The following is an 18595-nucleotide window of genomic DNA, read 5'->3' on the forward strand; positions in this document are numbered from 1 at the left end:
GCAATGGACAAAACATCAAGAGTAGTCAAGACAATCTCAAAATATTGAAAAGAAACGAACACATCCCAAGTGGCTGACCCTGTGCGTATTGGGGATTAGCAAGGCAAGGCATCCATTCCACCAGCCAGAAACAGGGGGATCAATTGATCCTAGGTCAGAATATTTCTCTCTCTGGCGCAACTCTGTGTTCTATGTTGATGATTTATTAATTATGTGCTGTCCATGTGACTGGGTTCCCCCAACCACTTTAGGCAGCTTCCAACAAATTAAAACACAACATGACATCAAACATTAAAAACCTCCTAATGCAAGCCTGCCTTCATATGTCTTCTCAAAGTCAGATAGTTGGGTGGCGTTCCACAGGAAGAGCAGCGCTACTGAGAAGGCCCTTCCGCTAACACCCTATACGCCTGTTTTCTATAATCTGCTGCAATTAAGTTTGTGCTCATTACTCAGAGCAAAGCTAAATTATACACACAACTTGAAGCACATTTCAATTGAACTGAGCTGCTTGCTAACAACTGATTTGGACAACTTATTTTTCATGTGTGGAAGATTTTGCTATTTATTTTATATTATTATTATTATTATTATTATTATTATTATTATTATTATTATTATTATTAGTCTGTGGTAGAAATTGGCTCATTCGAGTCAGTCAATTCTCCAGTGTCTGAGCAGCCTTCCAAGTCCCAACTTGAATTGCAAAATATAAATATGAAAATGCCTTTCTTTGAAAAGGGCAGCAGCCCTACTCTTTCCTTTCAGCTGATCGTTAAAGACTCTGACAACAAAGAGCACGTTTGTAGCACTTACTTCCCAGAGGGAATGGTGTAACACTAATGAAATTTGAAACCATTTTTATATCATGAGAAAAACTTTGACTCTAAAGCAGACTGTAAACAAGCTGTTTTCAAGAGAGGCAACCAGATGTCCCTTTCTACTGACAGTTAGTTTGTTGTTCAGCTATCACTTTGAATATTTCAAAAATATCTCCAGTAGGTGCTGCTTTGGAATGGAGGGAGTATTCGTAGAATCACAGAATTGTAGAGTTGGAAGAGACCCCACAGGTCATCTAGTCCAACCCCCTGCAATGCAGGGATCTCAGCTAAAATATCCATTGAAGGAAAGAACAGTGGTCTGGAGAAGGGGTTAAGCATATCCCACCACCTCCTCCTCCTACTTTAAACTCCACACCTGGCTCTCTGCCAAACATCTGACTCCACTCTTAGGTGTGTGATAGAAGATGGGCCACACACCTTGGGCAGTTGGAACAGTGTAATGTGGAAGACTAGGAGAGGTTTTAGGTTCATGGACATTAAAGATAAAGGGACCCCTGACCATTAGGTCCAGTCGTGGCAGACTCTGGGGTTGCAGCGCTCATCTCGCTTTACTGGCCGAGGGAGCCGGTGTACAGCTTCCGGGTCATGTGGCCAGCATGACTAAGCCGCTTCTGGCGAACCAGAGCAGCGCACGGAAACGCCGCTTACCTTCCCGCTGGAGTGGTACCTATTTATCTACTTGCACTTTGATGTGCTATCGAACTGCTAGGTTGGCAGGAGCAGGGACCGAACAATGGGAGCTCACTCCGTCGCGGGGATTCGAACTGCCGACCTTCTGATCGGCAAGTCCTAGGCTCTGTGGTTTAACCCACAGCGCCCCCCGCGTTATGGACATTAGCAGGCAGTTAGGGATGGCAATTGCAGAAGTGCATAGAACTCCATGGCTCTTCATTTTGGACTTTTTTGCCCTTATTTCATTGTGTGGCTATTGTGCTCTGCAAAACCTATAACAAAAGTGGTTGAGTGGCAGTATGCTGTAATGTAATAAAATCGTTGTAATGTAGGATTGCTATCCAGTAGCTGCATCAACACTTAGCTCACATTGATCAAAATGTATTATTCCAAAGTCTCATTAAGGGTTGTTGTTTTTTCTCTATCAGTTGATGGAATAAATTAAATTTTATCCCAAGAGGTGGCCTTTAATGAAATCTTCATAAATTATAAATATCTGGTTTGTTTAACCCAAGTTAATCACTTTGAAGTATTGGTTTGAAGGGGGAAAGTAAGCATCTGCTTAGTGCTTAATGTCAGCCATAGTGCGGTCCCTACTGATGTTCTAGTGTTATACAAGATTTTCTGAGAATAAATGTTAAAACATGTATTGCAAAATTTCATTGAAATTTCAGAGTTTGTTACTGTGGGGAAATGTGAAAAGTCCATTTTTACTACATTTGACAAAAATTCAATAATAGTATCTTGAAAGCTGGTATGATTTGCTTCAGAAGGGCACTGTGTATAGCAGAGATTTTAGGTGCCATGTAGAAACGTTGATTTCTGTATTAAAATACTGACAGTGAAATTAGCACTTTAATTTGATTGATATACCAACCCCTGTTGTTCTGATGATATAATCTTCAGGAAATTCAAAGCAGCCGCCTTTGTTGGAAACAGGGGTCCCACATCATCTCCGTCCCCTGAGGGCTTCCTTTACTGGGTGTGGCAGCTGATGGCTCAGGAGTTTAGGAGATTTTAACTGGTAAAATTGTTAGGGGAGGCCACTTTCAGAGACATATCAAGCCATCAGTCCTATCACACACCAGGATCAAAGTTACCGTATTTTTCGTCCTATAAGGCGCACCGGCCCATAGGACGCACCTCATTTTTTTGGGGGGGGGAATGAATTTTAAAAAATTATTTTCCCCCCCCTGCCCTGGCTGCCTCCCCAAGCCTTGCGCTCACCTGCCCGAAGCAGGGGGAGCCTCCGCCCCAAGCCTCGCGCACCCGGCGGGACCTCCTGCCGGGGCCGCGAGGCTTGCAGACACTCGCGGCCACTTAGGGACATGGTAATAGTTACCTAGGAAGTGGTCTCCAACCCAAATCAGGCGGTTGGTTCATGTAGCTCAGTTAGTAAGAGGCAGCAGCTCCTCAGGGATCTTTCCCAGACATATCTAGAGATGCTAGCGAAGAAATGTGGGAATTTTCATGCGAAACCTGCACCCTGTTACTGAGCTACAGCTCTTACCTAACTTGCTATTTGAAAGTTCACCAATTTGTAGGGAAACAACACCAGGGCAAAACCTGAAACATAGCTTGTCCCCCAACTTTTTCCTTTCCTTTACATCCGTCTATGGATTATGGTTTTGTATATTCTCCCAACCAAAAGAATCAGACGCTTAGTAATGTAAACATGGCCTCTTTATTTTGTTACACCAGCACAAAGGTGCTCATTTAGCATAACTGACAACAAATCAGCCAGAAACAGAGCAACAATCACAATTCCAGATGCATTTCTAACCCCAAAAGAAAGGAATCAAAAGAAAATAGAAGATCTGGTGAGCATATTTCAAATACTTCCTTCAAAAAGCAGTCTTGCACTTCTGCAAAATGTGATTAAAGCACCTTTTTTACACCAGTGCTGACAGCTCTTGCATTTTGGTGAAGCGCTCCTCTCCACATAGTCTAATCTATGCAGCCTAAATGTAGCCAGCAACATCCCAAAGGCTTGCCAACTCTTTGAGTGGTATGAGTAAAACTGCTAATGTGTTCCAAGCATGTCAGTGCTAGTGTGAAAATAGCTTCAGCCTCCTAACTCTGCGTGTGGCACACACAAACCTCTTGCTGCCCATCTGAATGCTGTGCTCTTCATTCAGCAAGTACAATGAGGCTGAGTTTGGGTCATCACACTAACCCCTCTTATTTAAATGGAGGGTTTAGATGTTTTCACAAGCAGGAGCCCTACATTTTGGTGTGAACTGACAAGGTGGTGAAACTCTTAAAAGTTTGCTTTCTTCTCCATTACTGCAAAAATGTACAAGCACAGTGCATTGGGGGAAGCATCCAACAGAAGGAAATAAAGTGCAGCCTTTCTCCGAGTTCACCAAGCCATCTGTGTGCAAATATTACAGAGCATGGACACTATGCCAAGGCAACATTTTAAAGTGCAGAACTCTACTTGTCACATAGGAATCATTTACATAGCTGCACAAAGCACAGGCAATATTCAGTTTCATTAACATCTTCAAACAGAAGGTTAGCAAGTGGCACAGTAAGATAGAGACAGTAAGATACATTCAGATCAACTCCATGAAAAGTGCTTGTTTCCACAAAGTGCACATTTAAGATATCCCTCCAATAAGCTACATTTCCACATTCTCCTTTCTTTTTCATTGTCTAAATTGCATGCTGACAAGAACAGAAGGGGGTCATGGGGTGGGAGGGAGAGGCATAGTATCAATTTTTTGTAAAATGAAAATACAAGAGAATGTGAGGCTTCTGAAAACAGACTTTCCCTAAGACTTCATTCCCCATTTGGAATGTAACGGGACGTATTCCTGGCTAAGTTAAAGCAACTCCCTTTTTCTTTCCCTTCATGACCAACCAAAGCTATATTTTGGCTTACATATGGAAGGGTTTTCTGCTTAGCCCATGCAGTGATAAACAGTACTGAGGACATGACTCTTTTCCACTGAGAATCCCTTTAGAGACAACACTGCACCACGGCAGTAATCCTTAAAATGCCCTATACAAATGTGACAACCTGGTAAAGATCCACAGAAGGCACACATCCTTCTAAAAGTGCTCTGTTCAAGTCTAGTACATTAGCACCTACCAGTCTGTGGGTACAGCACAACAAATCACTGTATTCCTGATTCATGTCACATTCCACCTGACTACACTCTCACTCCCAATGGTTATGATTTTTAAAGTTCTAGAGAGCACCTGATGAATAAGGCCAACTCTGCTGCTTGTTCAGATGGGAGAGGAAGGATTCCTCTCACAACTTATTTCCATAAGCCAGCTTTGCAAGTAGGACACATTTAAAAGTTTTGTGAAGTGCAAAATGGCAGTCCATTAAAAAAATATTTTACATCAAAACTTTAAGAATATATTTTCAACATTGTTCGGAAAACAGGAAAAAAAGGAGGTTTATACAGGAGGGCTATACTTTTAATACTAAAATAAACACATTGGCTGCAAAACGATGTGTCCACAGTTTTATATAGATGAGAAATGGATCCTCTTTTGTTGCCCTCCTCACAAAGAACTATGGGCCTTATCAGAAGTACAATTTGAATCTATTAGTTTATCCCTTAATTATTTCCTAACACCTTATTCACTAGATGATGTGCCCAATTGTATGCAATATTTCCGCAAGACGTTTAAAACTGGAAAAGCTGATTCTGGAGAGCTGATTGGAACCAGAGGAGGCGGCAGGGCTGACCCCCTGGAAACCTGCTCTTTACAAGCATCAAATCTCAGTTAGTCACATTCACACACCCTGCATCAGCTTCCTCTCTGTGTGGGTTCAAATGAAAGAAAACATGCACTGAAGCCCCCACAGGGGAAAATCATTGGGTTGTGTAATTTGGGCTGAGGAAATTAAGGGTGTCAAAAGAGGGTGGTGCAACATTAACTTTGGCCCTTAAATTTTTATTCTGGCAACATTTGCCATGCAGTTTAATAATGAAATGACCCTCTCAGTTAACAGCTCAGTGACATCCCCCGCACTGCTCCTTTTAAGCATACTATTGCTGAGGCAGTTGTATAATGATTCTTCAACATCAACTTCATTGGACTGGTCATGTTGTACAGATGCCTGATTATCGTCTTCCAAAGCAACTACATTGGTACCTCGGTTTACGAACTTAATCGGTTCCGGAAGTCCGTTCTTAAACCGAAACCATTCTTAAACCGAGGTGTGCTTCCCCTAATGAGGCCTCCCACCACCAGTGCCCTTCCACCGTTAGGATTCTGTTTTTAGAACGAGGTAAAGTTCTCAAACAAAGACACTATTTCTGGTTTTGCAGAGTTTGTAAACCAAATCGTTCTTAAACCGGACTGTTCTTAAACCGAGGTACCACTTTACTCTATTCCAAACTTAAAAATGGAAAGCGTAATTCTGGTGGTCAACAAAAGAGGTTTAAAGACTGTCTCAGGGCAAATCTAAAAAAAAAAAAATTAAGTATAAACACCAACAATTGGGGGACACTTGCCTGCGAGCGCTCCAATTGGAGAACAGCCTTTACCAAAAGCATCTTTTCACCAAAGCCAGATTAAATGTATTCCCATCAGAAGTGTTAAATGGCAGACTGAGAGGTATCCCTTATCAAAATAGGATCTGTGTATGCTTTCAGAACGTCGACTGCATGAGGCATATTTTATTGCATTGCAGAAAATATGATCAAGCTAGGGAACAATTGATTAAACCACTATTGGCAAATTGGCCGGGTCAATCTGAAACCTACTATATCAAATATCTTCTGGATGACAAATTCAATGATATCACAGTGGCCATGGCAAAGTTTCTTTCAGTAGTCATACGAATCAAAGATCAACATACCCATGACTAAAAAATAACGCTTCGGTCTCCCTTCCCTGCGGGGTTGTCTGTATGAATCTGTATTTTAAGCATGTTATGGGTCGTTGGACTGCAATAAAGATTATTATTATATTATATTATTATAAAGTGCCATGGGCTTTGAAGACACTCGAACTCAGGACGCAGGGGAGAAACGTGCTAAGAGAAAGGCACGCTTGGCAAATCCACACCGTGATCAACTGCCGCCCGGGAACCAATGTCCCCACTGTGGAAGGACGTGTGGATCCAGAATTGGCCTCCACAGTCACTTACGGGCTCATTGTTAAAACCGTGTTTATGAAAGACAATCTTACTCGGCTACGAGGGATCGCCAAAGAAGAAGATAATTATTCACATTAATTTCTCTAGTAAGATCCTATTAAACTTGTCCCAGTCTATAAGCATGCATTCAAAAAAAAAGTGTTACAGGACATTGTGGTGCCTGAGGCCTAAAACCCAAGAAATGCCCCCATGGCGGCAAAGCTATACTAAATAAACTAAATAATTGACTACTCACTGTATTTTAGAATAACAGCAAAATCTTTCACTTGAGACAGGCTGCCTCATCCTGTCTAATATGAAAGACAGCCTTGTTATTGTTTTAAAATTAAGCATGCAGGGGTGGACTTTGGTAATCTTTTGTAATATGGTGCCCTGTGCTAGGCCAAAATTTGGGGCCCCCAATGGATCTTCTCAGTTATAGATCTTCTCAATTTTGTGCCCCCTCAGCTTGGAGCCCTGTGTGGAAGGACTGCTCACACCACCCTGATTCTGGCGTTGAAGCATGGGCTTACATTTGAAGCAATTTGGAAACTGAGGCAGGGTGTGAATGCGTGGGTCAGTCCTGCTGCAACTGCTTGTTCAAACAAGGTTTATGGTAATGATTATATTCACAAATATCTAGCAGTGTCCTAATGAGAAGGAAATAAGTCAGCAGAACATGATCTTTATGCTAGGTTTAGAGCCTTCAGTAAAAGTGCTTTTCAGGGGATGGATGAAAAAGACATTTTAAAAATGCAAAAAAATGGCTTGAAAGGATGGTGGAGCAAATTGAGATAAAAGTGTATCTGTGCTCAATTTTCTACCCCATCCCCCAAATAATTCCGGAGTATTGTTTGATGTCATCAGAGATGAAATGAATGGGTTTAGGCTTTGTTAAGAATTATGCTTTGCTTTGCTTGAAACATATTTATAAACAATGACCAGGATCCAAAAAGCCCAGTGTTCTGTTTACACACCAGAGCATTTCCAGTCCCCTTCAATGTGCAGTGCGCTGTTCCCCTAAAATGTGTCACCTGAATGTTGAAGTAGGATTGATGTCCATGAAGGGTGCAGATTTTTGGGGTGGGGAATCATCAACACCCCCACCCCCATACCAAAGTATGGTATGGCTCTCATTGAAATCCTCATAATATTTTATAAGAAGATGCCTAAAATTTTACGGGATAAACATTTAAAATCATAAATTTACCTCAGTAAGTACTTGAGGTATGTGTACTATGACTGTATCTGTAGATTCTTCTTTAAGTCAGAGTTTTTTCCACAGGCAAGTTTGGTTTTACTTTAGATCTTTGTGGCCTCTCTCACACATACATTATTGGCACAATACTTTTTTTGTATCTGATGTGTAATTGGTTTCTTTTGTGCAAATCAGAAACATACTAAACAGAGTGAGCATGGCTTCACAACAAGGCACTCCATTTTCACCCAGTTATTCCAAGCTATAGAGTTACCAGCAGAGCATTTTGCAGCAAGCAGATCTAACTTTAGACAGAGCTTGAAAATGGCACCACCAATTTGCCAGCCACATAAACTTCTTCAATATTCCTGTCATCACCTGAAATCAGAAAAATGAAAGAGATGTATGCAATCTGTTCCGTCAGCCTTGATATCGATATTTTTCTAAGGACACAAACACACCATGTAGCTAAATTATGTGCAGATTCGCATGCTTCCAAGAACTGAACTTGACACCTGGACTTAGTTTATACTAGTAATTTCCCTGGTGCACAGAGAAGGGGGGCACATTAACCATCTCCCCCCCCAACTGTTATGAATGTTCTCCTGGCCATCTCCTTTGCCAGGCAACTTGTTGGGTGATGACCCCAGATGTTAAGGGGAGATTTCTTTATAGAGGTTACTTGTAAGGGAGTTTGTTGGCTAATTACTCAGGATGGGTGATTGATGCTTTCCCAGTAGGAGAAATCCTGGGAAGGTGACACATCTCCATTCTCCCCAGCACAGGGTGGGACACCTGGAGTGGACCGCACCCCCTTCCTCCGCCATTGTGCCGGACTACCACACAGTGTATGATGACATCCGGGGATGAATGGGGATGTGTACCTACAAACACACTATGGCAAATCAACAGCAAATGCATAAGACAATGCATATGAGCATTTTATTCTGCACATGAATCCTGTCCCTGCAGATTTGCACAGGCACCCAGGTGTGTTAATCAGCTTTCCTACATGCAGCCATGTACAATGCTAACATATGTAGGCAAGGAGGCCTTTGGAAGCAAAGCAAGTTGCCATGTGCAGAGCAGAAATCACACACACAATCACCTTGTTATATAGACAAACTGATACTGACTGGATGGTGACAAACCTATTTCCATTAAAGCACTGGGAAACAGGTGTCATTTTCCATGTACAGACATTCAATAATGCCTATTGAAATCAATTACAGTACATTCAATAGATTTCAATAGGCTAAATTTAACCATATAAAAAGAAATAAAATCTGGGGAGGGGATGGGGGTGAAATAATAATAATAAATAAATAAATAAATAAATAAATAAATAAATAAATAAAAATCTTACATTTTGAAAGAAAGTTTTAACAAAAAGATACTCATTTTGCAATTAGATGAAAACATCTGTATAGCAAGAACTGATACATACCCAGATATAGGAATTTCTGGATCATATCCTAAAAATATGGAAGAAGAAACAATTATTCAAAAGCAGTTCCTACTTTGTAATTAAAGCAGCAAGATAAAAAGACTAATAGTAGCCTTTAAAAAACTAAGCAATATTGACATTTTAAAAGCAAAATCCATATCCAACATAGCTATTTACTTTAAAGACATATGAGAATGAAGAATATTATAGAATGTTGAAAAAATACATTAAGCAATCCTCAGCTGTAGATACCTTTTATTCAATTGTTTCTTACACTGCCATATTATCCTATTCAGAGGTGGTTTAAGGTGGCGCAATTGCAGGGGTGACACTGGGCATCATGCTGCAATGGGAGCCAAAACAACGCCTTTGGAAATAATATTGCCTGAAATGAACTAATCCAGTTTTTGTCAGTTTTCCAATAGGAGTCTTCTGCAGACAATGGGTTGGATCCAGAGACAATTGAGCAGTACTCTATTCATGCAACAGGGTTTTGCTGGTTTCTCCTACCACCATTACATCCCCTCCAAAAGCCACTCTTGAAGGTAACCCTGGAATGGTGTGGGTCATGGTTTGTAGAACAGTTTAGAAGTGGGTTTAGAAGTGAGTAATTCAGCGTGGCTGCCATGTGCAAGCGGTAGTGCTTTCCTGTTCATGCAAGACATTCCTGGATCCAAGCCATTTAATTAATCAATATTAAATGGAACAAAAGAACAAAAGAAATTCCTTAGCCATAATTCTGTTGGGTAGAAGCCTAACCAACAAATTCTAGGCTGTCACTGTGGTGAGCAGAAAGCATCTTGTATAAGGGTTGCCAATAATCCACAGATATGAAGCAACCAGAAAGCCACAAAGTCCAGCCCATTGGCCTAAAACAGGTTTCTCCAAACATGGTCAACGTATTTCCACAACACATTGTTCAGTTACCTCAAAAGCATCACAAGTGAACAGCTCAAAAGGACTGTCTGAAGCTTTGGTGTTGATAAGCAGTGCATCAAATTCTTTGCCAACTTCAAAGTTCCCAATCACAGTATCTAGCCCAAGGGCTATGAAAGAAATTTAAATAACAAATTACTCTTTTCTCTTTCATAGAATAATAATAAATAAACAACAACAACAACAATTTATTTATTTATTTACCGTATATCCCGTCCTCCCCAGCCAAAGCTGGGCTCAGAGTTGTTAACAACAGTAAAAACAGCACAGTTTACATAAAATCACAGTCAATTAATTGAAATACATTCTAAAATAAATTCAGAATCAAATTAATGGTAACCATTGGGCTAGAGTTCTGTGAGGATTACAGAAGGAGAGAGGGGTCAGTCTGTGCCTTGGCCAAAGTCCTGGAGGAACAGCTCTGTCTTGCAGGCCCTGCGGAAAGATGTCAAGTCCCGCAGGGCCCTAGTCTCTTGTGACAGAGCGTTCCACTAGATCGGGGCTGAAAAAGCCCTGGCTCTGATCAAGGGCAGCCTAACCTCCCTGTGGCCCGGGACCTCCAAGATGTTTTTATTTGAAGACCGTAAGGTCCTCCATGGGACATACCAGGAGAGGCGGTCCCATAGGTACGAGGGTCGTAGGCCGTGTCGGGCTTTAAAGGTTATACCTACAAACAAACATCTGATTCATTAAGTTGCAAGTATGATAACTTGTAATGGGAAGAAAAGAGTTATAGCATTTATGTTAGGAAATATAGCAGAAGTGAAGGTCAATATGGAGTTTTAATGTGTATCAGAGCGGGGGGGGGGGGTCATAAGGTAGATCAGGCTTTACTGGTAGATCTCTGGGTGATTTACAATAGATCAAAAAGGGCTTCTGGCTGTATTAGGCTGTGGAGGTGAAAAAAAACTAAGCAGCAATGGACTTTTGTGTTAAAGAACTGTGAGCTCGGCTCAGTTCTAGCACAGAAAACAAAACCCCAGGCTAAGAATGTGCTCTGTTGTTTTTTCCATGTGGCTCTGATTTGTAGATCTTTGGTTCTAGTTTTTTTAAAAAAAAGATCCAACAAGCCTGAAGCCTGCCCACTTCTGTATTATAATGGTGATTGTTAAGTTGTGGGTGAACATATCAAACGACACAGCGATTCTTCAAACAGCTCTTGTTTATTCAGAGGCCAGAACAGAACTGAACTGAAGGGCTCAGTCAGCCTGCTTATATAGAGCTCCAGTACAACGTTACTGTAGCAACTTTCTAAAACTATCCAATCACTGAATGTCACTTTCGATTCTTCATTTGCATAACTATCTACAGTATCCCCCTGCTGGCCCAGGGTGAGAACTTCAGTACATAACAGTGATGATGATAGATGAATAGATAGAGGATATTATTGAAAATTAATTTCTCTATTTAGCTTTATTTTACTATACTGATGCAAATGCTATGAATATAACTTATAATGGCTTTAAATTAGAAAACACTACAATTTACATTTGAAGAGACTTGCACAGTTCATCTTCTTCTCAAAGGCCAAACCAACAGTGTAGATTTACATCAGTTATGGTTTTGTAGCAGTTTAGCTGACTGCCATGACCCCAGCATCTAATTCCTCATCTTCAGCGAACAAGGTTGGGAATTCAGAATAAGTATTGCAGCTTCTGGGAGCTTGCAACCAAGAGCTAGTGAACAGGACTCGCAAACGGGTGTTTGCAAGGATTGCTGGAGGAGACTGAAGAGAAGCTTGTGCCTTGTGGATTCCAGCTGGTCGCTTGGATGAGCTGTTGAGAAGCTTGGCTGATTGCAGGCCTGAGGCTGGGGCTGAGGGTTCTGCTGGAGCACGTGATCTGAGGGGGAGGAGCTACTGCTGAGAGGAAGTCAGGCTGAATGAGGAAATGAGTTGAGGAAGGAGTTAGCAGCCGGCAGCAGTGCAACTTTGCTCATTGCAGCTTCTGGTTGCTCAGAAACAGGGTTGTTTGTGAGGGTGTTTAGAGGGGGAATTTAAGGGGAGGCCCAGAGTATTGTCTCTCAGTGTGCAAAGGACCAGGAGACATGGAGGGCGAGTGAGCTGCTGCAGTGACCTGCAACACCTGTGCCATGTTTGTCTTTCTGCCGGAGACCATGCAATAGCACACTTGCAGCAGGTGCAAGCTGGTTGTCTTGCTGGAAGAGAAGGTGCAGCAACTTGAGGCTCACCTAGCCTCACTTCTAGCTACAGGACAACAGGCAGAGTTACTTGATAGAGCTGAGTGGCCTGTGATGGAACAGCAACACTGCACTACAGTTCCCCAAGCTCCCTAGATAGAGAGAGAAGTGGATATGGAACTATGTTATTCTATAGTGTGATATTATATTTAGTACGATAAACCCAAGGACACATCTCAAAACCAGATGGAGGGGGACACCATTCCTGATAGGGTGACCCTCCTGACTAGAGACAGGCAGGGTCTTCAGCTTGCCATGTCCTTTCTGGGGGGGGGGGAGGGAGCCCTGCCCTTTCTCCAGACTGACCCTGCCTGCTGCAAGGAATGGTTGTGTCTTTGTGTGTGTCTCTCTCTCTGTGGAAAGAAACACTTGCCTGAGTGCTTGTTTTTTGTGGATTTTCCCTTGTCTATTCTTCTCCTTATTTCTGTTTGCTAACAGGATCATCTTTCTGAGTGAGTTTTTTCTGGGCACTTATGAATGCAACTTACTTTAGTCCCATTTATTCCTGACATAATGGACAGTGAAATGGAGATCCCTATTATGAAAATATGTGAGTAGATTCTTGTCTACCTACCTTTATAAATAGCTTGGAAAGATTGATCATTTCAGAATATTTGAATGGAATCCAGGTATTGAAAGCTATTTATAAACTGAGACCAAGGTATTGTAATCTGACTTCAAGAAACATTGTTTGCACGACACCCGTCAACATTAACACTGGTATTGCTAGGCTTTACAATATAAAAAAGAGTCAGCTCTTGGGAGATGTTTGGTAATCAAAGGATATTTCATTTGTTTTCCAGTTCTTATATGCAATAAATATTATTTACTATACTTCAGCATAAAATGCAACAGCACAAAATTTATTGTTTTACAAATTGCATGGAAAGCAAGAGCATTTCAGCCACAGAAAGTGAAATAGAATAAGGAGGGGGAAATGACTTTTTAAATTGTACCAATCTTGTTTTAATAATACCGAATGTTAGGCACTTAGTAAAATATTGTCAGCATGGCAGTGTGTGATTTTTTTCAGTGATATCTTTAGTGCAGTTTTCACATTAGACACAAGAGGGTGGTAAGAGGTTAAAAATAATTTTTAAAAGGTTTCTTCGGTTATGTTTGAAGCAAGAGGAAGAATAAGCAATAGGATCTCTGTGCGGGGAACACGGAAAAATGCTATTGGGTGACAGAGAAAAGGCGGAAATACTTAACACCTACTTTGCCTCTGTCTTCACCCCAAAGGAAAGTGATGCCCCACCTGGTGATAACAGAATAAATGATGTAAGAAGGGACCTGCAGCCCAAGATAGGAAAATAAATATTAAGGGAACACCTAGCTACTTTAAATGAATTCAAAACTTCAGGGCCTGATGAGCTGCATCCAAGGGTACGAAAGCAGCTTGTGGATCTAATTTCAGAGCCTTTATCTATTATCTTTGAGAATTCTTGGAGAACAGGTGAGGTCCCTACAGACTGGAGGCGGGCAAAGGTTGTCCACATCTTCAAAAGGGGGGAAAGGAAGACCCAGGTAACTACTGACCAGTGAACTTGACATCAATACCAGGGAAGGTCCTAGAACAGATAGTTTATCAGTCGGTCTGTGAGCATTTAGAAAAGGATGCTGCGATTACTAAGACTCAGCATGGGTTTCTCAAAAATAAGTCATGCCAGACCAATCTGATTTCTATTTTTTATGGAATTACAAACTTGGTGGACCAGGGAAATGCTGTGGACATAGTGTATCTTGATTTCAGTAAGGCATTTGACAACGTCCCCCATGATATTCTTTGGAGGAAGCTGGTAAAGTGTGGGTTGAACAAAGTAGCTGTTAGGTGGATTTTTAGCTGGTTGACTGACCAAACCCAAAGAGTACTCATTAATGGTTCCTCGTTGTGGCATTTGCCCATTCACTGTGATTTTGTTTGTACAGGGGGATGGAAATGGTTAATGTAGATTGACCAATGAGAAAGCTCAGAGGCAAAGCCTACCTGGTTTTGAGGCTCAGCCCAGGGGTTTTATCATTGGGAGATAGAGGAGTCCGAGTCAGACAGAGCCAGTAAAAGACAAACATAGCAGTTGTGACAGCTAGAGTGAGAGAGAGGGATAGAACTGAGAGAGAAGAGTGTGACAGTGGGAGATAGTGCCACATCTAGTTATGGGTGTGCATTTGAGAAACTGTTCTGAATATATTTAAAACTTGTTTATTCTTCAAAAAACTTTAATCTTCGTTGTTGACTTTACAACCTGACTGAGACTCAGTATTTCACCAGAAGAAACCTGGTTGGTGGCAGTGGAAGAATAAAGCAGTGGTGTACAGGTCAATAGTCCGTGAAATGACCGGGGGCTCTGTACGAACGCCACACTCGTCATCTTTGGGGAAAGTGACAAGTGGTGTGCCACAGGGTTCTGTCCTGGGCCCGTTGTTGTTTAACGTCTTTATAAATTGTTGGTACTAAAGGGTTAATAGGTAACAAGTCGCTCTAATCACTGAGCAGCTGGAAGTCATTAAGCATCCAGGAATGTGAGTTAGTTTGTATAAATAGTCAGTTCACCCGTGTGTTTTCTCTCCCCCCCCCCCCTTGACCTGACTCGCAGACTCAGTTTGTGGCCATGGGCGTGCTTGCTAATATGAGTTAAGTTTAGAGTAAAGTTTTCTTTATGCCGGAGATAAAAGCATGTGTGCTTTATCGCCAGGGTATTTCTTTTGTAAATAAAGTTTTCCCCTGAGTTCCAAAGTGCTTGCTCCAGGATTCTTCATTGAAAGGTACTGACTCTCCTGCCTTCTTCAACCGCTGCATGAAATTCTCTGCTGAGATAAGATTTATGGCGTTGGAAGCGCACTGGACGTTTACTTAACATTAAACTAATTAAAGTTTAATGGACATAAATGACTTGGTTGAAGGAACTGAGGCGATGCTCATCAAATTTGCAGATGACACTAAACTGGGAGGGGTAGCTAATGCTACAGAAGACAGAATCAGAATTCAAAATGACCTTAACAGGTTGGAGAACTGGGCGCAAGCTAACAAAATGAATTTCAATAGGGACAAATGTTGGGTTCTGTACTTAGGCAGGAAGAACCAGATGCACAAATACACAATGGGGGACACCTGGCTTACTAGTAGTACATGTAAAAAGGATCTCGGGGTCTTGGTGGACCACAAGCTTAACATGAATCAACAGTGTGATGCAGCAGCAAAAAAAGCTAATGCTATTCTAGGCTGCATCTAACATGTAATTCACGTTTGACCCCACTGAGAAATTTGTATCCTGTGCTGCCATTGAGATGAGCAAGTACCACAAATTTTCACCTAGATGAATAGACCTGAGAAGACAGGGGATAGTTTCCATGTCATGCCTTTACATCACACTACTTTTAAACATCAACTTATTCCCCTAAAACACAGCTCTTCTCACCAAAAATCTGAGCCCTCAAGCATGAGTATGCAGAAGCCCTAACCTAAGTCCAAAATGGAAAATTCATTCAGAACAAAATCAAGTATCAAATATGAAATTCAAATTTTGAGAAATTCATGTTATCAGACAGAAGGAAATTTTGTCAATTTAGAATATGAGGAAAAAATGTGTATTGCCTCTAACTTTACACACGTAGCTCCTTGATAAACCAAAATTTTGACAGCTGTGCATTCTAGGGTAGAGAAGTAAAAGAAGAAGAAGAGCTTCCTTACCTTGGCTCCCTCCAAGAGTTGCTAGTTGGAAAACTTCCTTGAGCGTTAAGCATGTTTCATCCTCTTTGTTAATATGAATGATGTTAGATACCATAATTGCCTTTCTGATAGCATCAAGCATAGAGGCTGAGTAGCCACCAGCAACATCTGAAATAGAACAGAAAATTAAAAGCATAGCCTGGAAGGAACAGTCTTCAGGTGAAAACGCAAGTTCCATTAAATATGGGGGGGGGGTGTCCTTAGCATGGCGCAACTGTGTTACGGAGCGGATATGAGCAGAAGCCTGTTGAGCAGCCTTGCTTACAACCCAGAATTCCTGCCTGCAGACAGACGGAGAGAGACACCCCATCGCTCCATCAGGGGTTTTGTTTCTTTTTAAACTTTAAATGTCCTGCCCACCTAGCAGTTCGAAAGCACTCCTAAGTGCAAGTAGATAAATAGGTACTGCTTTATAGCGGGAAGGTAAACGGCGTTTCCATGTGCGGCGCTGGTGCTGGCTCACCAGAGCAGCTTCGTCACGCTGGCCACGTGACCCAGAAGTGTCTTCGGACGGCGCCGGCTCCCGACCTCTTGAGCGAGATGAGCGCGCAACCCTAGAGTCGGACACGACTGGCCCGTACGGGCAGGGGTACCTTTACCTTAAACTTTAAATGCTTTTAATATCTCTATTCAATAAGCAAACTGGGGGGGGGGGAGTGTGGCCCTTTGTTAGCAGATGTTCCACGTGAAGATGCCTGTGAGTCTTTCCAAAATGAGCATCTACGGAGTCAATGGCTCACCTGTGCCCAGGCCCAGCTTCACACGATGCTTCAGAACCTTCCTTGCGTTTAAAAGGCCACTGCACAACCTGGATGGGAAGCAGGAGGAGGGGGAAATGTGCCATCTTTACAAACCAAAAAACCCACGTGTTGTCAAATGAGGCTGTTGGAAGTCTTTCATAAAGGGAAGCCTAGAAAAAAGTTTTTATATAAACCTTTTCTCCCATTACTGTACTTCCATTCTTTGTTGTTTCACTGTTTGGAACTGAGGTGCCCCACATATTCCTGTGACTGTAAGTTGTTTCAATTGCTTTTAATTCTGAATAAGAATAAGAATAAGAATAATAATTTCATGACAGTTCTTTATACATCTTATTTGGCTGGATATACATTAGTTCAGGCATAGGCAAGCTCAGCCCTCCAGATGTTTTGGGACTACAACTAGTCCCTAGCTAACAGGACCAGTGGTCAGGGATGATGGGGATTGTAGTCCCAAAACATCTGGAGGGCTGAGTTTGCCTATGCCTGCATTAGTTCCTTCACCCAATTTTCCACACTCTCTTATATTTTATAAGGTCACAACATAACCCCTACTTTGAGGTCCAATTTTTGTAAATATCCCCCTAGGTTCTCCCACTCACTCCTCGTCACTTTACTGTCTTGATTTCTTACTTTAGATGCCATACTGGCAAGCTCTGCATATTCAGTTAATTTGTATTGCCGTTGTTCTTTCCCTAGGATTTCTCTTAATTTCCAATATCTTGCATATATTTGCTGCCGCTGTTGCATAGAAAAATAGGTTGTGGGCTTTCTTAGGTAATTCATTCCCAATTACACCTATAAGAAATGCTTCCGTTTGCATTTCCACCATAAATAAATAAAGGAAAAAAGGAACCCTCTACTTCCAAACATTTCTAGCACACTTTTGATTTTTTTGGTACATTTTAGTCAGCTTAACCGGTGTCAAATACCATCTACTGTATACTGTATTTTTTCTAATTTGGTAACATGCTGAAAAGTTCATTGTTCATTTCCATAATTTGTGTCTCATCCAAACCTTATTCATTCCTTCTAATCATGTGATTTAAAAATCCTCTGTGCACCCTAGTTTTCTCATACCAAAGGTACGTATGTCATCCGTAGAACAGGTCAGCTCCTTCTAAGTCCAGCACATTTATATGCTTCAATTTGATCCACTCCTTCATCCAGCTTACGCAGGCTACTTCATAATATAATTTCAGATCTGGGAGAGCAAACCCCCCTCTGTGCTCCTCCTCTATTAATATTTTGTATTTGATCCTTGGGTTTTTTCTTTGCCATAAAAAGTTTAGTATATCCTTTTTCCATTTTGTGAAGCAGTTGGTGTTGGATATCACCAGTAGTGCCCCTTCATGGATCACTGCCTTGCCGTGGTGAAGGAGCTTGAATAACTCGGAGAAGCTATGAGCTATGCCGTGCAGGGCCACCCAAGATGAACAGGTCAGTGGAGAGTTTTGACCAAACGTGATCCACCTGGAGCAGGAACCGGCAAGCCACTCCAGTATCCCTACCAAGAAAACTCCATGGACAAAGGCAACAGGCATATAAAAGTTATGACACTGGAAGATGAGCCCCTCATGTCGGAAGGCATCCAACATGCTACTGGGGAAGAGCGGAGTAGATTCAGAGCTGATGAAGCGGCTGGGCCGAAGCCGAAAGGAAGCTCAGTTGCGGATATGCCTGGAAGCGAAAGGAAAGTCCAATGCTGT

The 18595-nt window shown here is 41.7% G+C and overlaps 1 protein-coding gene across 3 annotated transcripts in view; it reads right to left on the minus strand.

The window, feature by feature from the left end:
- Positions 1 to 4983: 4983 nt before the first annotated feature.
- The window catches only part of GDA (guanine deaminase), a 53877-nt gene continuing 40265 nt past the window's right edge, over positions 4984 to 18595 (minus strand). For 2 of the 3 annotated variants that reach the window (XM_082241617.1, XM_082241618.1), the window contains exons 10-14: positions 16869 to 16936; positions 16090 to 16236; positions 10194 to 10312; positions 9267 to 9294; positions 4984 to 8197 (exon numbers count right to left, since the gene is read on the minus strand). In XM_082241617.1, coding sequence (XP_082097743.1) covers positions 8127 to 8197; positions 9267 to 9294; positions 10194 to 10312; positions 16090 to 16236; positions 16869 to 16936 — 433 coding nt within the window. In that variant the 3' untranslated portion in view covers positions 4984 to 8126. Of the gene's footprint in view, positions 8198 to 9266; positions 9295 to 10193; positions 10313 to 13619; positions 13660 to 16089; positions 16237 to 16868; positions 16937 to 18595 lie in introns of all 3 variants that reach the window. The other variant, XR_014224383.1, reaches the window with a different exon arrangement.

The sequence above is a fragment of the Podarcis vaucheri genome (assembly GCF_965113315.1).
Source record: "Podarcis vaucheri genome assembly, chromosome: 11".
Taxonomy (NCBI): Eukaryota; Metazoa; Chordata; class Lepidosauria; order Squamata; family Lacertidae; genus Podarcis; species Podarcis vaucheri.